General features: G+C 45.0%; 1 protein-coding gene across 1 annotated transcript in view; it reads left to right on the top strand.

Moving 5' to 3' along the window:
• The window catches only part of LOC111247475 (uncharacterized), a 54,162-nt gene extending 32,305 nt beyond the window's left edge, over nucleotides 1–21,857 (top strand). The window contains exons 3-4 of the mRNA XM_022798416.2: nucleotides 16,811–17,093; nucleotides 18,514–21,857. Of these exons, the coding sequence (XP_022654151.1) occupies nucleotides 16,811–17,093; nucleotides 18,514–19,434 (1,204 nt within the window). The 3' untranslated portion in view covers nucleotides 19,435–21,857. The remainder of the gene's footprint in view (nucleotides 1–16,810; nucleotides 17,094–18,513) is intronic.
• The last annotated feature ends 3,372 nt before the right edge of the window (nucleotides 21,858–25,229 follow it).

The following is a 25,229-nucleotide window of genomic DNA, read 5'->3' as shown; positions in this document are numbered from 1 at the left end:
TAATTATCATTAGCACCAAATAATGTTCGGGTACGTTTACATTTTTCGATATATATATTTTACTTCATCCTATCGAAATGGTTGAATAGGTGACATCGTCAAGCCAGTCAATAGCATCCACGATCCCCTATATATAGGGAGAGATAATATTATTATTTGTTGATCGTCGATTAATCACTGGGGAAACAAACCGTCGGTGTACTGTTCAGCATAAACCCTATAGCAATCTAGAGAAAGCGTTGTCAATTGATGTTTAAGATAGCAGCTCGTGGGTTGACGACGGGAGGCTTTTAGTTCTTACTCGACACTTCGTTGATCGGAGCTAATTAATTTGTCCAGTTAAAGGTCTCTATCAGTTTGGTGCAACGTTAGGTGCAGGCAGGCTGAATATGTCAGAGCGCAACAGTAACCGTACGAGTTACAGCGGATACGTCTGTCAACTCGTATTCATTAACTGTTACTCACTAACCCGCGCATTTCCCGACGATGAACTGTCAACCATGATCTGGTCAAAATAGGACAGTCACCTCTATGGCCGCCAGGGCAACTTGACGGTTCACTGCTTTCTCCCCTCATCGAGACACCGTGGTGAGTGGTAGTGGGTGAAGCGGTAGCTATGTCATGTAAAGACTAGTCACTTGGGAAAATGACAAAATTTTTTGTAAGCGAAGAATTCCTCGGAAAGACTCTTAATGCGACAGGAACCAATTAATACGTACTTTGTAATTGATTATATATATAGGATGAGTTTGTCTGTACATTACCGATGGACGGTGGCGGTATGCACATGCAATGTTGCGCACGCGCTTGCTGTCGCTACTATCTACTACAGCCTACGTCTACGATACTGTTGTAAGGGGCAGTAAAACGTTCAGTGTAGAACTCCTTCTTTTTGAACGTCAGTCGGCTCAATGGCCCGTGTTAATTGGACTATTGGTATGTGATTTCATCGTCTCTCTTAGAAAACATACCAAGTATTAATCTAGATTACTAGGTTTCAGTAAAAACTCATTTATTGACACACATAGTTAAGGCCCGTTGGTGCATAGAAGACTTCAGACGATTGATGGCCTGATTGTTTTCACTAAACCTTGAGCTCGTATATAGATCGGTCATGCGCCGAAACCTCTGCTGAGTCTGCAGTTTCCTACAGGTAGAACTGAAGTTAGCAAGAGCGTAGGATGGTAATCTGACAGATAATTGCTTTGTACGAGCAAATACGAGAGATATTGCTGTCTTTCTTCTTTGTTTTATTTCGGTCGCTAGCGTCGTCATATTCATGATCATTATTTCTACATAGAGTTTTCCGTTCGTTTCTCCATTCCACTCGAATCACGACGAGCTAAGCTAGATTGACTCCTAATATATCCTTTCCCGTTCCCAACCTGCCGAACGAGCGCTTTTTATTGTGCGACATTAAACTGTCAGCTGGTAGAACGTCGCTTTGCGGAGAAAATGCAGCGTCTCAAAAACAGCGAGCAGCGTACGGCGACAACGATGACGACGGCGGCGCTACGGTAAGTCAGATACAGAAGACAGACAAAGGGACAGACGGACCCATGAAGAAACGGGAGACGACGCTAAAGATAGCGCCGCCGTCACCATCAGCAGCACCTCGGCACCGTCGTTGCGTCTTGGCACCGCACGGCAACTCTAAACTGTTTCTGCGGATGCTGCTGCTGGCAGCGACGGTTGATATTGCTGTAAACACAATGATAACTGCAGCGGCAGTAGCAGTAACAGCAGCAACGAAAACAGCAGAGAACAGTCGGCGGAACACAACCGGCAAGCAAAATACAACACACAAGATAAAGTTACTTTACTTACGTGTCACACCGCCACGATCATCATCACCAGGATCAGCGACGGTGGCATCCGATGCCATTCACCCTACCAGCAGCATCAGAGAGAGAGGTCCACAGGGGGCGACCGATGCTCCGTCAACGCTGCGTTACTTTCTCTATCGGTTGATCATTAAACACAGCATTGTATTCTAGTAGTATGGTAGTTCGTAGAATGACTATATCTAGTTTATTTACTCTAGTTCTATTCGGACATAGGCGGAGTGTACTTTCGTTGTCTATTGACACCCGAATGATCTTCTATATTGCGCGCTCGCTCCTACAATTTTCTAATACTTATTATCTACTTACTATAGAGAGCTAATTGTCAAAAACTTTGAGTGACCAGTTATATCCTCTATTTCAACGGAAACCGAACCCCGGTTAACTACCAAAATTGGTTTAATTCTTGCTTCGTAAATTTCGGACGAGCGGCCTAGATAAGCACAGAAGCATATGCCTTGAACAGATTTGTTGGGCACTCTTTTGTCCTTTCAAGACGAACGCAATTACCTAGGACAGAAGTGAATCATAGCAGATGACTATCTGATCGTTTTAGAGATAACCGAGATTATGCCAGTTCACTTAATTGATCGGAGCAGGATGCAACGTTGCAATCTTATGTCCTGGCAAATGTTGAAATACACAACTACAATATTTTACTATGTTATAACGATTCCGACAAATTCTCCGTTTCGTTTTGATCTATGTTAGCTAGTTACTAAAAAACATGTTCAATGAACCTTTGTTGTAACCGTTTCCTATATTATTATTATCATTGTTCTGCTACAAAGCTCAGTTTTCGGCTAGCAAAGGCTTCGCTGCATTTCTTGTTGTGCAAGAAGGAAGGGGAAGGGCTGGATGAACAATGACTGAGCGGTTCTCCTTTTCTTCGCTTTGGCGACAAACAGAAGTCCTGAATAGACACTGGCGCCTCTGTCTAACGCATCAAAAGATAACACCATTACTCGGCCACCTAAATGCACCTATATATACATATATACGACTGCCACTATATTTTTTTAAAATTTATTTATATATATATATATAAATTTATGCATTTTGCTTGCTGTGCCTGACCTCGCAGATCATCTGGCTTGTCTTCCTTTTTTTTATAGTAGCTATTACTAATGTTTTTGCGACTATTATGATCGTCATTTCCATTCGCCGTAACAGTCTACAAGCTGATACAAAAACTTGTTATTATTCAGTAGTGCATCGGCTCAATGGTGATACGACAGGACATGAGCGGTGAACGAGATCTCAGATAGGAAGCTCGTCGCTTGTCCTAGTCACCACTTGTTGCTGGGTAACACAGAACGCGAGCTCGCAGTAGCCGCATTACTAGTAACACACGAAATGGGTGCTAAACCGATAGAAGATAGCCAGGCGACGCATGCGAGCACAACAACAAACCGATACGAGAGCCTCGGTTAGTCATCTCTAGGCCACGAACCAACCGGGACAGCAGTGGCCACTGCGATTGCAGCAGGGCAGTAGCTGAAGCTGATTGGTATTCGGCCGCGTGCTCACGTCCTCTGCTACAGCGAACGCCGTCGCCGACCGATAGCTCATCTCATCTCGTCATCCCATTTCAGCTCCGTGTGTACAACGCGTCCTAGTCGGCAGGCACTCGAAGGGCCGCCGTCATTCTTCGGTCGCCCTGCTGCCGCTGCTGTCGGTGATGGCGGCGGCAGGAGTCCGCTCTGACGCTATTGCTAACAAGACGACACTGGCTGACACCTCCGTGTCACATCGGTAACAACGATCGAAAGGCGCAAGTCAAACGCTTGCTACACTGACGCAGAGGCCTATTGTTATTACGTGGCGGTGTCATTCTTGATGTATTCATCTGCTCGGTACAACGCGTCTATGAGCTTTATTGTTACTAAATGTTCGTATCAGAACAGTAACAAATATGTCAGTAACAATTACAAATAATAACACAAATTGCGAGCAATAAACGTGCGCTTAAAAAGCGGACATTCGTATATTAGCAAATATTATGCTTCGGCTTTCTATTTGGTTAGATCAAGCCCAGCATAATGGGATATAATCCATGTGGAGCAGGTGGCTGCGGCAGGAAGCTGTCTGCTTCTGTCGAAAAGATCTCAACTGTTTCAAGGAAGATATTCTTGAAAATCGCTGCTTTTCTCTCTGCCCCAAGCCCGCTTTACGCAAATATTATTAACGTTTCTGCGAACTACGACTGTACCCCTTGACTAAACGCTGATTAAATAATTCTAACCGCTAAAACGCTATCCGCTAAGGTCTTTAACACTTGAAAATTCTACTGTTAAATCACTGGCCAACAGAAGAATAAAGCGCTCGCTCGTTCAGTTGAAAGTGACAGAGCGGCTGGCACTTTGTTCATCACTAGAAGCATCAGCAACGAATATCGTTTCTGGTCAGCATCAGGTCCAATTCCTCGCCAAGACTATCTCGCCTTTTTTTAGTACTTAGCTCTGAGAGTTTCGTTTCATTCTCAATTAATTAGTCTTTTTTCTTTAGCTCTACACCTCGCCGCTCTTTCATGAACACTGTCGGGATCGATGCTGGCGCTAGGCCTACGGCGGTACCGCCAAAAAGCAATGGCCTGCCGGGCTTCGCCCGTTGACGACGATAATCAAATGCCACAGAAGAAGCAGACGTAGCAGCAGCAGCAGCAGCAGCAACAGCAGCAACAACAACAACAATTGCTATTGGATCCCTGTAGCTTCACTGCACTCACTTGTCGAATGGAGTGTCGTCATGTCGTCCGTCCCAACGCTTCGTCGCTCCGGTATTCGGCTCCATTTCTACCCCCGGCTTGACTGATTCTTTGGTCATTGCCAGAGTCGCTTTCTTTCTCTGTTTTCACGCTGATGGTATTCGTTGTAGTGGCGGCAATGGCAGCGTCGGCCCCGGTACCGGCTGTATTGACCGCAGCAGAAAATTGATAAAAATTGATAGAACGTCTCGACTGAACTGGTGGCGTCATTTTCACCGCTGTTGGACTTCTCTGTTACTGCAACAGCTTCTGCTGCTGCTGCTGCTGCTGCTGTGGTACTGTTTCTTCATTTTCTGCCGCCAACTACCATTAATGCTGCTGCTTTTGCTGCAGCCGCTTGTCGGCCGTACGACGCAGTCCGTGCGACTGAGAGAATCGCCGGCTGGTGGAGCTTCTTGTTTAGCTCGTGTCTGTCTGCCGACGATGCGGTGGGCTCCCGAGCATACGGAGCATTCTGGCCAGTGTAGAGTGGCAGGAGGAATAGACAGGTTGGCCAGTCATTCGCGGCACTTGAGGCGGGAAGAAATCAAAGGCTTGTTCCGCTGGAGCGGTCGAGAAAGCAAGTAGCGCTACAAACAAACGCTCCAGCGCATTTCACACCTTAAAGTTGACGCCACGTAGCGCGCGACGAGAAGGTAAATCGATCGAGGGACGCCTGCGTATTATGTGTGAACCACCTACTACTGACGAGATTCTGCACTCGTATAGCCTGTATACAAGTTCCGGACCCCCGTGACAGAGCCGTTCCGAGGACCAAGAGCCTCACGATGAAAACAATCGCAATAAACTAATACGATCAAAGCACGACAAAAAAATATTCAAATTTGTTATATCATTGTTTGATGCACAGTTCGGTAATGCATAAAAATTAAATGTTTTTGTTAGGAAATGTCTTTCAGTCGTAGATAAATGACCTCATCAGTTCTACTTTCGTGAGATAAACCTGGTTCCGTCTCTTGAACCTTATCCTTGATTTTTTATTATAAAATATATTCTGCTTATCTTCGTTAAAGCACTTGCCACCAGAATCATTTCTGTTCGATGCCAGCAGGAGGTATCGTCTTATCAGGAGTATCATCATCAGCATAGAGCATGTCCATGATGATGCTGTATATGTGTATAAGCTAAGATCAAGCTGAGTGCGGTGATGTGTCAGACCCGATCTGGGGACGCCCATCTCGGCTTCGCCGTTGCGGATGGCAGTTGGCAGACTGGCACGTCACAGAGGCACTCACGGAGCGGCAGTACTACAACCACCGGCGCCGCAGCGGCAATGGAGGCAGTCACAAGCGAAACGGGCAGCCGCTAACAGCAACAGTGAAGGGAGCGTCACGAGAGCTGCTCTAGCGGATTCATAGGCCAACTTCGATGATGTTCCACACTACCCTGTTTGGAGTGCGGGCGAATTATCCGCCCGACGATTTCCTCTAGCGTTTAGCGGTCGGTTTGTTTGAGGTTCTGACGCCTGCTTCTTAACCAGCCAACCAGTCAGGTATCTGGTAGATCAGTTAGCCAGTTTAGTCGACGACTGTGCTGCTCTTTTCAGCTGCTAATTCTTGATCTTTTAAACAGCAGCAGCAGCAGCAGCGGCGTCGCTGGGGGATCGATCGCCTTGACGAGCTTCCTTGTGTCGCCAACCATTTTTCCATGCTTCCCTTCGCCGTAGACATTACTGCCATCGCAACAGCTATAGTCATTAGCGCTCCCGCGCCTAAAGGCAGCGAGCAACCATCTCTCTGTATACAGTTTCTGCTATACGTCTCCCGCGTGTCCCTGCTGTTCGTGTTGCTCATGCAATGTTTGCTATTAATTATACGCATAAGATAGCTGTACAATTGTCGCCTGACTCTCCGGGGCTCTCACACGTAGACACCAAGGCGCTTGGCACGCACGCACCTACAAATACATAGACTCACATACACAGAGAGCTTATGCATAGTCGTAGTATTCGTAGTGGCAACATGCACAAAGATGAACGTCGTACTTATGTAGACGATTTTTTTCGAGGATATTCCTGGTCATTATTGTGTTGTTGTACATTAGTGCGCCACCCTTGCTAGGCGCACTGAGACTTTGAAGCTGTCATTCCTAGCGGCCACTAAAACCTGACTGGATGCTCGATATCGATTTCGAAGTCAAATGGATTCAAGACAGCTTCCTATTGAGACGTAATTACGAACACTAAAAACGTAACTAAGCGTCGCGTGCTAGCTTCGTTACTTAGAAAAGGGAAATCGCACGACTATCCAGAATATCATAGAACTTTGATTTTGTAATCTGCATTAGTGTCATCACAGCGATCATTACCGATGACTGGAAGCAAACGCCGTCCGTCTCCGTTTCTATATTTCAAGTCGAGTTCTGCAAGAACAGACGCGAGCTAGAAAAAAGCAGTAGATGCTTTTATCTTTCTCATTAAAAATCGTTGTAATCCTGTGTGGTGCCGTTGTCGATTTTTTATGTACGAAAGAACAAACGTTATTGTTCTGACAGTTTCTAAAACTGCTAAACAAATTCGCTGTTAAAGTTACCGCTAGTGACGACGCGGTATCGTATTGTATAACCGGCCCTGCGCGAGACTTCATGGAACGCAGCGTGTCTGTCCGTTGTAGCAGTGTCCTAGTATTCGTGACGTTAAGTTGTTCATTGGAACTCTGTGAGAATCAGAGCTAGGTTCTTTTTCTCTTTTCTGATCTGTTAGGCGTGGGCGTTAGTTGATGAGAGGAGGGAAAAAGGTCTGTATTATTCAAGTGGGTAACCGATCCGTGAGCTTCATCGACTCTGAGCGAGAAAGGAGCTGTCATTTGCAATTGGTGGTCCAATAAACGAAAAGAAAGCTTAGATTTCAAGTAAATTGTTTAATTTTGAAATTACCATTGGCTCGACATTCATCGCTTCACACACTTCCACCCTATAGCTGCCTTCAGGATGAGAGCCTGCGACGATACGTTTGGGAGTGAAACACGTTCAAGATGAAGCGACATTTACCGGTCGCTAATGCTTGCGATGCTCGCTAGGCCGGTTTGATTGCCGTAATTCTTTCCAGAGTTGTTACAATGACCATTTTACTTTCTAGTCGATCGAATGATGCATGATCCATTGTATGTGCACACGATATAAACACTAAACGAAGACCTTATGCAGCTCTAATTGTAGGCACTGTCGTCAGCAAGAGGACTAACTGACACCGGCGGTTTCTGTGCTATAAAGACGTCTTCCAATACGAGGATACTTACCGAAGAACGATTTGTCTCTCTTGTTTTACCACTATTATCGATATGCTTGTGATCGCAAATTTTTTAGCAATACTACTTGTGTATTTAAAATAGAATTTCTATGAGATAATTAAAGGGCCATTCTTGTTTTTTACCTCTCTTCGCGCCGTCTGTATCTACAGATATTTGTATTTATTATTATCAACTATTACCAACCGCAATTATCAACTCCGACTCTATCGACTCATCTATCGCTGCCCCGATTATGATACCTTAGTTCGCTAGCGCGATCCTGAAGGCGTAAGCCTTCCTCCTCGTGCGTTCCGGTGACTAGGCAGGCCAACCAGGCCGGCGGACAAAAGTCCATAAATTTGTCCTTTTGCTGCTGTCGCTTTAAGCGCTTCTCCGATGCGGCTGCCCCTGCTGTTATAGGCCTCATCTATCATGCGAGTGGGAATAATAGGGGCTGTACACCGATTGTCCCCAGGGAACTTATTATATCCGTGCTGCTAGCGGATGCGTGCTGCTATGTCAGGGGCAAGCCAAATTCGCCGCAGTCCTCGTCTGGGTTCCACACTCTACCGTAGATATATGCGCAAATGTAGATAAAGAGAGAAAGCGGGAATAAAAGATTACTCCTTCTCTCGCTGTGTGTTCTTAACGCTCTATGACAATGTTGCTGACGGTGGTTGTATTAAATGCGCTGCGAGCGATTTATACGGTGGCACCAGAGGCGGCAATGGCGGTAGCCGTGACAGGGGCGGTGGGCGTATCTGACGTGATGAATGAGGCTTATTACGCGCTTGTCCATGATCGTCCAACCCCTTCCCAGTTCAGCATACACTAGAACAGGACCTATCATTTGATTTATCGCTTAGTGGGTTTTTGAGTTTAGCTGCTATTTGGGTTATTCCGACTATTTCGTGTAGCCGTCGTTACAAATATCCTGCACTAGCGTTCCTTTTTGCAGAGCTTCTTTGTTTCGAAATACGGCAACGTGCAATAGAGCCAACGCAACTATCTTATACGAGTCGTGCTTCGAAAAGTCTAATTGAGGAGACAATACAGCTAAGCGATGAGTTACCTCATATGTATGGGCCAACAGAACAATGTTTTAAAATCATCAGGGCATGTGTGCATGGAGTATTTGGCTTCTTGTGAATAAATTAAATTCAACATAATAATACATTTACTTAATGTATTATTATATACTTACTTTACATATATACTTTATATAGTTACTTTAATGTAACGGCAACACTTCTGTTCAACATTAAGTAGTCGATACCGTTGGTCCGAACCTAGGTTTAGCTATAGGGTATATGAAATAGCTTTTTTCGTTATGTATCGGTAGAGTGACACGCACGGATTTGCCATATTTGATTAAATGGGTGTCTGGCAGCACAGCAACAAAGTTAGGCCGCATAATGTGCAAACCGAGTTAGGTAGCAGCACCACAACTATGACCTCTTCCTGTGGCTGTTGATGATGCTGGACTGTTCACGCTGTGAAAGGTTGGAGGTGACTTGTTTAGGCTATGCGACGTACGTGACCGGCCCCCATTTTTTTCCAAAATAACGGTGGGCCTAGCGAACAACTGTAGATTACCCTGGCCTATGAGCACTGTATCAATGGCTGCTCGAGCCGTTGCCGCTGCTACCAGCGCTGCTGCCATCGAAAGCGCTAATTGTAGGCGGATACCTGACGTATACCTGTAAATGAGCTGCAGAACTGATTGGGTTTGGTCTACGACTATTGACCTGCAGGCGGTTAACTGGGTCACAGTACTGATCGGTGCCAATAAAACTGTTACCTCTAGCGACGCATCACCACATGTGGTAACTCCAATAACTGTAGCAAGTTATTATAAATTAGCAATGGATTTACCTAATGCTCGGAAACGAAACAAACACAACTCTCTAAAAACTATATTCAGTTATCGTAGAGCGCATTTATTTACTTCCAAATGAATTTATGTCTTCTTTTTTCTTGCTATCTTGAAATATCGACGCTACGCAGCAGTTGCGATACTGACGTTCGCTGGTATGTCCAAAGAGCACAGTAAACGCTACTAAAAGTAGAAATAAAGAATCCGTTGAAGCAGCCAGATGCCTGACATGGACTATAATACCTCACCCCTACGTAAAAGTGTGTCAGAACTCACGTTCAAATGCAATCGGTTACTTTTCACTGTGGAAACAATCTTACATATGCTCGACACGGCGATAGCGAGACGGCGAACCCCCGTAAGAGATTTACACCTCTTCACCGTGGGACTCCTTCTACCTCAGTAGTTGACCTCCTATGTGGATGGGCACGAACTCCCAATGATACGAAGCGGCGAAACTATTAGAAACGACAAGGAGCGTTTGGGCATCGTGCAGATGTTGCTTGTAACATACTGTCTCTTGCTGAGCACAAAAACACCATCCAAAAAACAAGCCAACCTCGATTAAGTCAGTTATGAATGGGGCCAATGACAGAGAGGTAATAACAAATTTAAGATAGTAAGTCAGGGCGATATGCTTGCTTGAGTACCTTAATTGAAGGCTCACTTTGCCGCATCAGAACTGTGCTTATCGAAGTGCGAGCTTCTCGAAAACAACAAACCACTCGTAGGCGGTGTCCGATACAGGACTAAACTGGCGCCCTGCGACACAGTGGGCACAGATTTTCTTCTAGCTCGGGTACCCCTAGGATTCGATATCAGTCGAGTGAAAATGCGGCATGTTTTATTGTGAGCCTATGTGTAACAAAGATGTGAGTAGCGAACGTCTTCGACCAAACGTATTGATCAGTTTAGCTTGTCCCACTGACGTCAACGGTGTCAAGAATCGTTGCTTCCGTCAGTTACCACCGAAGTAATCTATAAGCTCCTCGTCGCCAGCCTATCACTTGTGCGATCTTGGCGTATGAGACCGACGGGCGGGACGAATAAATATTATTGACAACCTAGCAGTTTAATCCTACCGCGCGTTATCTGCAACCTTGAAACCCGTTTTTGCTAGTCACACTGACGGATGCCGGTCGCACGATCCGTATAGTTGGCAGCCGAAAATGATCGCTGCGTCAGCTGCAGAGATAGAAACAGCATAAAGCATTTTGATTCGTGTATCCATTTGTCAATGTATTAACGAAGCAGCAGCTCCAGTAGGTAGTGTCAGCGCATGCTTACATTCGACCTCTAGGCTGCTGTCATCTTCGCCCCCATGAAAACGTTGTTCGATGATTAGCTGAATAGGAGATAAGATGTCCTGGTCCCCTTGCCCCCCGCTTTCCTTTCCCTAAATAGATACACACGGTAGCAGTAGACGTTGCGTGATTTCAATGCAACGACCTGTCGAAATTAGCACCAATTAGGTATGCTGGTGTGTAGCTGGATGTAGACATTTCTCTAGCTTTTTCATTCGTTTTTGTGTCGCAAATAGCCTCGGGACGAGGACCATTTCAGCTGGCCCGCTAATTGCAGCATCAAGATTCAGTTTCTCGATATTCACAGGATCTAGTGGCTGGACGTTGTATGGATCAGATCGGTGTCTATGTTGTCCAATAGGTAAATCACTATGAACTACTAACGGGTCGAATGTCCCTGGGCCAGTGCAGAAGAACAAGAAAAGCTCTGATCAACGAGAGTCAGCTGCAACTATTTTCGACCGTCTAACACAGCCAAGCGGAGCTGACCCGTCGCGCGTTGGTCATTCTGACCGGCCGTATGAGTGACATTGACAAGATGACGTCTTGAGAGTGGATGAATACCTGCCTGTTTGAGTGCCATTCAATCCATTGCTGCCGCTAGCCAATCAGTATACGTGGACTTCTGGACATTTCAGCCTTCTGAATCGCAGTTTGAACTTTTTTGACGTCAATATGACCAAGGCCTGAACTTCAGCTTCTGGAGTCAGCATTTCTACCCAGACATACATACGCAAAAAGCCTGAGAAAATTCCAATGTCGATCCGTCCATCGGCCTGTAGTCCGATCAAAAACTTCAAGTAGCTGAGGATATTGTATTGTATACATTATAGGTAACAAAAAAACGTCTAACGGTCGTGTTGGCATCAAATTGGTTTAAACTCCCATTTTTCGCGCAAAATCGACCTTGAACGTACGATATTTACATTCGTTTGTTACGGTTATAAAAACAGTCTATCAGTACCATTGTCGTTGATTTTGATTCATGTATAAATTTGCATACCACAGACAATGCACAGTTATCAATCAGATAGAGCTCGTCAAGACCCTCTATCTAAATGAACGAATCCTAACAGAAATCGATCTAAACGAGGCTTCCCGTGCCATCTATGCTCCACCGGCGCAATGTTGCTTTTGTTACAAACCCATGTTTTTTGTTCTGTATATGTTTATGATATTGCTTTTCCGATTGGGCCTTTATTGTTGTTATCTTGTTCCTGGGATGTCTATGAATGTCTTAAGGCGCCTAAATGCTTATCGCTTCTTCTGGATCGCGTTTGTTGAATAAGATACAGTGCCGGCTACATATGTATAAAACAGGATGAAGACGAAGCCCGTTCGAACTTGCCTTAAGTGAGGATACGCAGTATCTGACAGGTAGTGTCACAGAAGCACGGAGCAAACGACTGAACGACAGAGGAAGTCAGGGCGAAATGCGGAGAAAGATGTCTGAATGGATGGCATCAGGATGAACCAATGTTTCTTAGCTAATTTTATTATACAGGTACGTCAGCGCATGGAATGTCTAGACAATCTAACAAATGTACTATATCCTATATCTCAGGGAATATTGGGATCCCCAATCGAATCAACGATCGAGTTACTCGATTTTATTTTGTTGACATTTTAATTTCTAAGGTCAGTAAGGTACTCACATGGGAATGATGTGAGGAGGACAAAACTTTATGGTCCTTTAGTTACGAAAAATGCTATAAATTATTGCTGGAATCAGAGTGTTTTCAGACAGATCTATTGTACGTTACTTCACATGAGCCTATTTGGTATTGTTTCCTACTCAGTTATTTTATGCCGACTACGTAAATCCCTGTACATGAAAAATGCACAGTTTTAAAAGCGCACACGTCAGGCACCAATTGCTGTGCTATCCGATGATTAGCAAAACCGTTGCTTGAATACTTGAGGCAACAGTACGTTCGTCGGTCTTCAGATAACGTTCACTATCCTGAGTCGGTTGTTATCATGTGAATGATTCCTGATCTGATTTACGCGCTAGCTTGCTTGCCTCCCCTTCCCCTCTCGCCCGCTTCCCCTGGTTTGATCTGATCTGTGTGAGCCTGGTTGCGACTCCCAAACGTGACACTACCATATTCAGTCGGCTTTCGTGTCCTCCGGTTTATTCCCTGCGAAAGGACAATGACAGAGACCCTCGGTCACCCGAACGCCAGACGTGGATCATTCAGGCAGTGATTGACCGTTCAACGAGCGTAGAAATGTCTCGAAGAGAAACGGAATTTCCTCTCACGCGATAACCTCTTTACAATGTTGCTCGAGAGCCTTGTGAAACTTCAAATTAACGCCTGTTGGGGAAAGACAAAAGAACAAAAGCGAGAAATTAAATCACGACAAAGTCCTTCTGCCGGCCGTACAGGCCGTTTGGTTCGGGGAAGCGCTCGTGCATATACTGTCAATTACCGAAAAAGTAGATGTAAAATTTGTCCTGCCTCACCAGCGTCCAGACAATTGAGCGTGGTACACACTGGTAAGCTAGAGAGATTCGTTATTAACAGAACAGCAGCAACGATTACCAGTGTTTGTGGCCTGGCCGTTCTCCATTGGCTTGACGTGTTCTCAATCTGCCTAACTTTGATAGAATCCTCTGTTGATTGTTGACAAATCTGTTCATTTTATTTATATTTATTGCGACCAATACATACATGTATTAGTACAGTAAGACGTCCAATGCTGCTGAGTCTCAAGCAGAAGTCGTCGGCATACGGCGGAAGAGGGCGGCAGCAGCAGGATTGTCATTTCGGCAGATTATGTCATAGGAAAAACTGTCGAGGATCAATAGGGACACCTGATTAGCTAGCCAATTGGTATATAATTCATAGAATTTTCTATGTGAAATGAACTCGACACTGGATTCGTTCTTTTCATAGTCTGTGAATTAAACAAAAAGGACAGAAACAGGCCAGTGATTGCCGTTCACTTGTATCCGCATGCTAAACGCATAGCGTAAAGTGCTGCACAATGGGTGACGTCCGAAACGTTTTGACGTTATTGAGTCTCTTCCTCTGTTTCAGCCTTGTCATTAATCTTTTTCAGTGGCATATTTCATGCTCGATTGAAAATAGGTAAGTGGGTGTATCTACGCACAACGTTGACACTTCTTCTTGTTGTAGGGGTCCATTTTCTCCGCTGAGTTCAGGTCGACCTTCCTTAGGCTGACACCCCACGCACCCGGTGTTCCCTAAATCTTTCTTTGCCCTCTTCATCCTGAAGCCTACTCATATAAATAAAGGAAGGTAAACATCTCGCTAAGATGCTATTCGGTATAATTCAACTTAACTTAGAAGCAATGACAACACATTTAGCGACAACGCCCATGTGTTGTCATTGTCGGCGCTGTCATCGTTGTTGTTGTTGTTGTTGTTAACGTTGTTGTCGTCGTACGCTCGGTCATGTTGGAGATGTTTAACGTCTCGTGTCGTTCATCTGTCCGTCCGACTGCCACCCGCCGCTGAGGCAGCCCATTTGTCGTACGATTTCTCGTTTTGTCCCATATCCTTCTCGTTTAGTACTATTCTTGTCGCTGTTGCTGTCTTTTTTGTAGCTGGTTACTCCTTATGTTGCCTGACCGCTGCTATGACTGTTATGGCCGCCGTTGTTGGTGTCGTCGTTGAGCCATTGCTCGGTTCGCTCCTGTTTATTGCGCGAGTTCCTTCGGTCGCTGCTGCTGCCGCACCGCGGGACGTCGACAGGCTGAAAATGCCAGGAGTCAAATGCCGATTTGAAAGCAACCGCGCACGAATGTGATGGCCAAACGCCGAAATGTGCGCGCGATGTCTTCGGTTGCTTCGAAACGTATGGATGTACATATACATGTGCGTACACACACACCAACACTCGTAGAAAACTATGCGCGGTCGATTTATCCGTCCGTCCGTCCGTCCGTCCGTCCGTCCATCCGTCCGTCTGTCTGTCTATCGCAGGGGAATTTCAGTTCAGGCTACCTGTAGTCGCCACATATGTATACGTCGATACCCATGAGCGAGCAAAGTGTCCGCGAGAGAGCGGCGGCAACCGCTGGTCCTTTCGGCGCTGGCCACCGAGGTTCGAGTGTTTGCTACTCGTAGTAGTAGAGACTATATATAAAATATAAATTTACAGATTTGCTGCTTTGTCAGTACTACTACCACTACTCGTCTACTGCTGCCACCGCTGCTACTTCTCTCTGGTGGTAGTGCCTGCTGCTCTCATATCCGAGTGTCTACGATGCCGTCAGTTTGTCGACGGCCATGGCATCTGCGACAGTGCGCAGCATCTAGATGAGTGCGCGGGAGAGTTAACAGATAGGCTCCAAGCTGTGAGAGTGACACTTATCGAATCAACAACAACAGCAGCAGCAGCAGCAAACGAAAAAAGAAAGACGTAAGTGGCGGTTAACATTTTATTGCCAACTAAGGACCAACAATAACGCGGCGTTACTTGCAGCGGCAGTAGCGACAACTAGCGGACAACAAACCATCGCAACAGAGCGAGCAGAAGCAGCATTTGTCGGCGGAGGCGGCAGTCGAGACGACGCTGACTCACAGCAACGTTAGCAATGGAGGTGCCAGTGGGGACCAATGTGACTTTTTGCTTTTGAGAAAGAACTCAGAAGGTGGCTTAGAGGCTTGATAATAATACGCTTGGCCCTATTAAGACCTGGCCGCAACATCGGCATGAGTGGCAGGGGCAACAGCTACTTGGTAACGGTAGCAGCGGTGCCCCTACGACACCGACTCCCCAAACATGCACTACCGCTTCTGTCAGAGCAGAGGGCAGCAACAGCCGAAGTTCTTCCACGATCCGACGACTAATCGCGAGTACAATCAGCGGTTACATCCTTACTCAGAGGCACAACAGCAACACAATAACGCCTTTATGGTTTCTCAAACGCCCTACTGACTAAATGGGTCTATCACTGGCGATACAACCAGGACAATCATAATAACAAGTCGTACGTACAGCTACAGTAAGAGGAGAAAAAAACATTCTACTTAATAAGATCTAGAAGTACACATATAGACATATATAGAAGCGGTCGCTCAAGAAGGTAGAACTCACGACCAGGCGATGACTATAAAAGAACAAATCAGTATAGCTAGAGCTCACCAGGCGACAGAGTGATCAAAACGAAGCGATGAGTAAAATAACGTCTGGGGGCGAGCAACTGGATATGCGAAAAGACGACACTCTACGAGCTGTTAAATGTAGTCGGCAGCGTGAGGACACAGGACAAGGGCAAGCGCGGCTGAGGATGCAAGAAACGTACAGGGTTTAAGAAGTAAGCAGGCCAGCTGTTAGTGCTATCGACACGAAGCATAGAACCGCTTCTCTCGTGTTGTGTTTATATTTTATCGTATTTAGCTGTATCTTGCCGCTGTATAACAGTGGACTTAGCTTGGTGGCCAATGGCAGTCTGAATTGGCAATTTAACAAATTAGCGGAAGGTTGCCAATTGGCAAAGACGTCGTTTGTTATCGAAAATGAGGAGCAGGGTAATCATTAGCTGAGCAAAGCTCAATTGTATTACCTGATCGGTAGCTAGCATCACCATAACAAGCTTATTGATGTACTTAAACTTCTTTCTTAACCTGTCGCGTCGAATTCGGACACAGTCATTCCTGATAGCTTGCTCTTTTAGTAAAATCGATCCGGGTCTCGATCTGGAGAAATTCGTATATTTCAATTATCCTGCTAGACAGATCATTAGTTTATATAACAACTATAATAATTTGTGAGTACTGATTGCTTTCATTCACGCGGCTTGCGCGTTTCGGTTCTAGGAGAATGTTCCCAACAGTCCGTGTGTCGTTCAGCGGCTTGCCGGCGGTCTCAACGGAGCATCGGTTCCACGTGCTACTAGATATAGTTCCGTGCGACAACAAGCGTTACCGGTACGCGTACCATCGTTCGTGCTGGCTGGTTGCGGGCAAAGCTGATCCACCTTCGCCGAACCGTCTTTATCAGCATCCCGACTCCCCGTACGCTGCCGATCAACTACGAAAGCAGGTCGTCTCCTTCGAAAAGGTCAAACTTACCAACAACGAATTGGACAAACACGGACATGTAAGTACTGTCTACGCACCGAGCGGCTGCTAATAATAGACAATGTTATTCGATCGCTTTGTCGAGGCATAGCGTTGCACGTCTGCTATTAATTCACTAACGACGTTTTAAGAAAAGGTTAGATAAAACATGTTGACTTTGTTTGGCATGTGCATTGAATTGACGCATGCCTTCCATACTTAAACTATTGTAAACGCTTATATTGTTCCTATCAATTTCTGCGTTCTGCAGACCAGCCTGATCGACCCGGGGAACGTTTATCAGTTAAAAAGGTATCCATTTGTTAGTTTTCATTGCCAATTGGCGTTGCGCTCGCGTTCGTTTCGGCACCTTATCCACAAGTAGTATTGAATGCTGTATGTCTCTGTGTGTGCCATGTGCTTACATCTCCCATTTTTCTACCCTGCCATCAACATCTCTTCATTACACACGCATACAATAGAGTCGACGATCGACACGGCTTCTGTTTGACACGGGTCACACTGTGCGTTGAGTTCACCTTATAGCGTATGATCTACTGCCGTAGCAGGCCAGATTCGACTAAATGTTCGATTCGGCTGACTACTATTAGTAGACAAGGATTTCATGAGTGGCGACGGTCACTTGCCGTCTTCGCTAGGCGTGGCCTTAGACCTTTCGGAACAAACGTCACTGATACCCATCCAGTCATTATTGTGTGTGTGTATGTTTGTGTATATGTCATTGCCAGTTCCAGTACCCCCACACGCTGGAGTAGGCTACACGTGAGACCACACCGATCTACTTGGCGCTCATAAATCCTGACGCGTTCGTTTTACTGGTACGACCGCCACTATCTGTCGATATATCGAGCGACGACAATATGTTTCGCGTCGGCCTCGCGGCCCTGCGGTGGCAATCGAAGAATAGCGAGGAGCCATATAACAACGTACGGCAAAATAGCCAGTTGTAGACACTCTAGGGAAGTGACTGCGGCTTCAACTGCGGGCGAACAAACGGTTTCCTATCGTGTTGGGTTAACTCGAAGGCCAAGCAGCGGTCGCGGCGACGATTGTTGCGCCGGGGAGTTGACCTGTCGATGTCTCTCACATTGAACGTCCAACGAATTAGCTTACACGCTTAGGCGGATATGCGGGGACGCCGCTCTAAGCACATCGGTAGCATAGATACACATACACTCACACATTAAAGACTTCTTTTTACTTCGCACCTCGCCCCCATCTTTGTCGCCACAGCCGAATATCACACACCAATGTGTGCTAGGGTAGTAAATTTTTCGGCGTGTCAAATGTCGAGAACTCACTCCGCTGTGTTATATGTGTACTATGAGTTTGAGCACGTACCTGTGAGAAAATAAAAGGGTATGATATGTTCACTGGGCACGCGATCTAACTGCATTTGTTTTTCTGTTGCTCATACCATGCTTCTCTTTCAACAATAGATCGTGCTCAACTCGATGCACAAGTATCAGCCGCGTATCCACCTCGTTCGTAGACGCGCGTCGGCATCCAACGCTCCAATCGGTAATGTAGCTGATGAAGAGTGCGCAACCTTCGTCTTTTCCGAAACAACGTTCACGGCTGTAACCGCTTACCAGAACCAGCTTATCACTAAGCTCAAGATTGACTCGAATCCTTTTGCCAAAGGATTTCGCGACTCGACTCGTTTAACGGATTTCGATACGGACCCTATTGGAAACCCTCTTCTCGGTGACAATCCATTCAGCCGGCTTATGGCTGACCCTGCGGCCTTAGCAGCCCTCCCTCAAGAGCTCCTGTCGCAGGCCGACCCTGCCGCCTATCTTCAGCAGATGGCAACATATGCTCAACAGATGGCACTATTCGGACCGCAAGCAACGCTAGCAGCTGGCATAGGTGGCCTGTCCGGAATGACCGGAATGCCGGTTATGGGTGCAGCTGCCTCCGCAGCTGCAGCTGCCGCCGCCGCCGCCGCCACCGCCACCGCCGCTGTTGCTAATCCCGAGATGGCGGCCGCCCAACAACATCAGATCTACGCCCTAAGGATGGCCGCCCTCCTACAAGCAACCGCAAACCAACAACAACAACAACAACAACAGCAGCAGCAACAGACGCGTGAAAGTCCACCGTTCACAACTGGCGATCCGAGGTTCGCTTCGTACCAGGTACATTCGCGCCATCAGTTGCCTGCAGCAGGCGCCAGACCTCAACCTGTTGGCTCATTAGTTGCTGCTGCGGCAACTGTACAAAACGTTCATAGTGGTGGAAGCGCCGCTTTGGTTGCCCAGAATGGCGTCTCCCACCCGGGACGCGTCAATCGCTCCGCAAGCCCCCCCATCGACGTATGCTCCTCTCCTCCGGAATCGCCTGCTCCTAGCAAATGAGCCTCAGACAGCTAGTGACGACGTAGTTGAAAAAACATTGTTAGAGACGTGCGTGCACCGACCATTAGTCAAAAGAACATATATAATGTGAGCAACCTAAAAGCTGACGTTTCATGGTTACCGTGCCGTATTCGCAAATAGTCTATGAGAAACGATTCATTACAATGTTAACCAGGGGCAACGGCGTCCGATATATAGCGTAAAATCAGCTTCGAATTTTCAAAGTTACCCGAATATTTCTGAAAAAAAGTATTTTGAGAAGAGCTTCGGTTAAAATTTATTGCACTTTGCCCATCTCTGCAAGACGCAGACACAAAAAACGATAAAAATTATGAATCAGTGGAGTCGCATAAATTATAGTATCTTTAATTTAAAGCATCAGGACCATCCATGATTGACGATAGAGGTGGACGTAAAACTAGGAACATTTACTTTTAGGGTGCTCTTTTCTTTGCTACTTCTTACTAACTAATGGTAATTAATATAGACAAGTACTAGTTGCAGACAGGAAAACAGAAACACATCGGCTCTGCTCTACAACTCTATAGAAGCAGATCGGTAATTTTTAGTATGAATGAACGCTTTAGACGATGTTGTATATAATAGTACTCCTGACATAATTATAATAGAAATTACATTCATACCTAGGAACCATATATACATATATGTGTGTGTGTGTGTATATATATATATATATATATATATATATATATATATATAACACGAAAAACTATTGTTGTATGCGTGAATGTTAGCTAGAGATGCAGGTGACAAATCTGAGTGATGGATAGAGAAAAAAAAACCCAAAATTTGAGGTCCTATTTTTAGGGTCGTACTCCGAAATGAGCTAAAGCACAACAAAATGTGTGCAATTGTGCATCAAGTTCGTTCGGATTAATTAGCCTTATCTGCACACACACTGTATTCTAGCCATGTGTATAACCATATTTCTTGGTATCTATATATATCGCAGCATTATAACAGGCACTCGGATCTACTTTGCCTCTTTGTCGAAATGATTCTACTATATATAATACAAACCTGTCCTAACCTAAAGTGGTCATCGTAAATTTCACAGTAAATTGAGACTAAAGGCATTGTGCTGCTATACTATGTTTAGGTTCGATCTCATTGTCAAAACCGCTTCTCTGTTTCCTTCGTATTCTGCATATAGTAGACGGAAGACAGAAACGAGTTTTGCTACATTTGACGTCGCTGAAACATTTCGGAGGCCCGGAACGGGGTGCGCGCATCTTCATCTTATCGTAGCTTTGAATGAGTCTGGAGTTTCTTTTCTTTTACTACGTTTGGCTACTCCAGGAATGAAAGAGCAGTACGCTCGGGCATAGTATACATACACGCTAAACGTTAAACGTGCTATTTGTCTCTCTTGGTAGAATTCGCGAAGGCATTCAACTAACTTCTACGAAGGACGACGTAGCTATAACTGTGCCGTTCTTCATTGAGACTACCGTTCATATTGATCGCAAACAAGTCGAAACAGCGAGTCACTCCTGTGGCCGCCGCTGTCGGTGGCTACGACGACGACGCAAACAGATATCCGTGTCGTACAAACAAAGAAACCCACTTGTTCTTTTCGGCAGCCAGAACCTTAGCAGAAGTTTAGGCAACACGAGATGCCGGCTACGGCACCTTAGGCCGCCGCATCTGACCTTTCTCCGTTCGTCTTCCTAAACCTCAACTTAAACAAAAGCTCGGATGATATATAATGTATTATAATCTGGCTACAAACAGACGCATACATGCATATATACATTTAGTATAGAATATTAACTTATTCGAATGGTTGCGGAGAGCTTTCGGAATGTCTTTTTTTTGACGTTATTTGCTTTGTCCACTGCCTTGACACTGGGAGTACTTGCCAAGGCCAGTATCTGTTTTTTGACTGTCCTGGGTGGAGTTCGGCTGTATGATGAACGAATGAAATTGTCAACTCCATTACGATGCAATCTAGACTTTTTGCATTTGTTGAAAAATGGATATGGAAAAAAAGTATGAAACGCTCACCGCTACTGTGACCTCATCCTCCTTCAACTACCATGTACATATCATGTATATAGTTTCTACAAGTGATGAGTCGAATCATATTTATCATAACTAGAAGGAGGAAAATCATACAGACCTGGCAAAATCGAAATCTATACGAAAAAAGGAAAGCAGGAACTAAAGCGTATGGCGACGATCTATTGTACTACGTGGACAAAATACAGAGCAGAGCTATAAAGCCAAATAGTAAATAAAGTTCGAAAAATTTAAAACAACTAAGGAAACTGGTGCGTACTTGATTTTTCATTGTGTTGATCCCTTGAAAATCAACAAACTAAGTAAAAATCAAGATTTATAAGTACTTAGACTGTTTCAACAAGCGAGGTCACATGTTAGCTGGCCTCATTCGATGATGTGGAAAAAAAAATCGGTTCTTTATTTTTCCGCAGCAACTTTCGCTCATTATCGGTGTGTGTCGTTCGACTAGAGGCGTTGTCAACTCGTTGATGAGCATTGGACCATCGTAGAGTAGCGTCTCGATGACTCTACTTATCTGCAGTACAGGTAATTAACAACGTAATTGAGTTTTCGTTCTATTCGTCCGTGCGCGGAGCTCCTCTGTCTTTTGTTAATGTTCGTTACTCCTATAGTTTCTTGTTCCATTCTCACTCAATGCGTTGGGTCCTTAGCCTTTGTAACAAGACTGGCCAGCACCTGCTCTTGCAGTGATAGATTATGGCTACACAGGACATGGGGCGGAAACAAGGACCTTCGTCTAAAAACAGAAGCTATCAACACAGCCGTAGCATCCGTCGAAGTTTCGTGGCAGGCGTACTCGTCCACGCACTTTGCTAATTTAATCTGCTTTTAACGAACAATTCGTATCGCAGCGAGCAAAACCGTATAAACATGAAAAAAGGGCCAGTCTAACTAAAACAAGTGCGTTCAGGCGTCCGTGTAAGAACATAAGCGAAGACTTAAATTTAAGTGAGGCTTCTTGCGAGTCTAATAGCGACACTTAAATTACCTACCGGCGATGTCAAAGAACTGTGCTTCATTTCCATCCACCTACAATGCTCTCAGCTGGCTGAGTCATTAATTTAGTTATTTACGTGTCTATATATATATATATATATATAGACAAATTGGATAAAGCGGTCTTCAGAACTATCTTCAGTGGTCATCACATCTGCATCAAGTTCAAAGACACTGTGATGGAAGTAATAAAAATTAAGCTAACGCGTATGGCTACATATAGTCCCCGTGCCCTGTCGTTTTGTTAGAGTACATTACGTATTGCTAACGTTAATCATAGTAGTTTGACGTATAGTTTTCATGAAGCTTCGCAGACTTCCAGAAGTCATGTACGACTCCCTATATATTCTGCGAAAAAAAAGCAGCAGATTTAAAGCTATCTAGTAATAGTATAGTATCTTCACAGAATAAGGTATTGTGAATTCGTAGCAAAATGCGAAGGTACATCCGACTCACACTACTGATTATGTGTACCGTGCTCATTTATATAGCACGCGTCCCCTACTTTTCGCTCTCTGTATGAAGATGACGAGTTAGTTTCTTTAATCATTGACCGTTTTTTGGTTGCTATGGCACAGTTAATAATCAATGATTTCAGTTATTGGATAGCAACAACCGTTGGCTTATATAGGTCTCATAGGGTACGAGCAACGATGTTCACGTTCATGCAACGACGTCAACGTTTAATCAGTGGCTGTTAGCCACAGCAATCATACGGCGTGTGGCACGACGATCACTCCAGGCCGAATGTTGTGCTTGGAATCAGGCCACCAAGGAATACAGCTTACGAACGAACATCAGCGGCAGCAGCGATCAAGGACAATACCTCGACCGCCATGTAGCATCCGGCCTCGATGCAGCCTGACCTAGGACCTGTAGGGTGAAGCGGAAGCTTAGGCGAAAATAAAAATGTTACTTATTTCTTTAGGCGTCACAGTGGACATCAGGGTTGCACGGAGTTGAGAAGGAGGCGGTACTGCCTAGTGAAATTCGGTAATGTTGTTGTACACCAATTTGATGCAAATCTATGATTGTAGCTAAGAAATAGAAAAGACATCATTTGATCCCGTATTTGGAGATACTCAGGGATATTTGATTTCATTGTCATGATGGAAAAACGAGGTCGAAAAAAGGCCAACAGTAAAGGCACTTTTCGCCGGCACTTGGTCATCATCGGTGATTTTAAAACTTTTGCTGCCTTCATTTGAGGACCAGATGGGACAGGATTATATACCTGGAGAGAAAAGCCAACAGCGCTAATGGCTCTGCTGCAAAAATGTCACGAGCAGCATCCTATGACGTGCGTCAAAATTAGGCATTTCGTAGAAACCCAGCGGGCGCGATGGGGTTCTATTACTACAGTGCGTGAACACTATTAATAAACTGTCCCAAATTAAAAAGAACATAATTTACGCTCATTATAAATGGAAATCTATTCTCTTTCGGAGAGAAAGATAAACGAAGCATTGCGTCATTTGTCGTTCCTATTAATGTGATACGCTGTACTTTGCCAAACTCAAATATACTATCGTAGATATATATGAATGGGTTGTATTGGGATTAACTTCTGAAGTTCTAATGACATAGAAAGGAGAAAATTATTATATCTACTTAGGACGTAATACAAGTAATTCTCATCTGTATGTTAGGATGCTTGAATCCATTGAAACGATGCGAAGTTCAAAACGTTACTTAATTCTTACTAATCAATATATAGGCAAGAAGCATATGAGCCACAAAAGAGACGGTAACGCCTACTGAGACTGCGCAAGGCTTAAGCACACAGATCCCCTTTTATCCAGCCCTAGGGAATAACAGTGGTGGTGGCAGTTTGTGTATTCATTACGACAGATCAAAACGTAACTAATAAAGTAAACACAATTACAGGTTAGATGCGCTATAAGTGATCTGGGTAAACCTGCACAGTATGCGGTTGCGTTTCCTTGAAAAAGAACTTCAAGGATTTCACGACTCCTTAGGACGAGTCAGCACTACTTATCTTTGAACAATTAGTGCTCATAATTTATTAAGCTCAAGCCAGTTTCCGAACCGAATAATGAACCGTTTTATTCATCTTTTTTTTACGACGATTGCGTGACTGATCATTTCATCATTCTTTCATTGAGTTCATACGGGCCCTTCTGTAACAAGCATCAACGGAACGAAACTGTTATATGTTGAGAACCGTAAAAGACAGCCTATTAGTGCCGTTGACGATAGCCAAATTCGCCGCCTCTGCTACGGGCCGAAAAAGGTGACATCGCTTTTGCTTGATAAACTTCATATCGACCAGCTGTCCTCCTTCTGTAGATCAACAGAAACGGGCGTCAATTTTTATATTTTTTCAGTTCGACACCATTACAGACCCGATCCGACGCCAGACGAAGACAACTCCCTCATCGCCTCAATGTGTGGCATTATGTCATGTACAGAATTGTAGATCTACCTATATAGGTATGTATGCCTTTGTGTCACTATGCACGCGTCGATGTGTCAAGCTGTATGTGCTTCAATCTGTTGTTGATGTTGTCTCTACTGGCTGCCGCCGCTCCTGGCATTATTGCCGTTGCTATTCAAGTGTCTTGTACCTTCGTTGAGTCTTCAATAATAATCCTTAGGCATAACAGCACACAAGTAGCCGACAAAAGTTCCTTCCCTGAAATTTCACGTTACCGACAACCACGCTACAGGCTCAACGACTGACGATTCGCCGACATCCAGCTCACCTCGCCTAACCTTGCTCGTTGAAGTTG

The sequence above is a fragment of the Varroa destructor genome, unplaced genomic scaffold (genome assembly GCF_002443255.2).
Source record: "Varroa destructor unplaced genomic scaffold, Vdes_3.0 BEIS01000003.1, whole genome shotgun sequence".
NCBI lineage: Eukaryota > Metazoa > Arthropoda > Arachnida > Mesostigmata > Varroidae > Varroa > Varroa destructor.
Note: the sequence above shows the minus strand (reverse complement) of the source record. Positions and strands in the feature narration are given on the sequence as shown.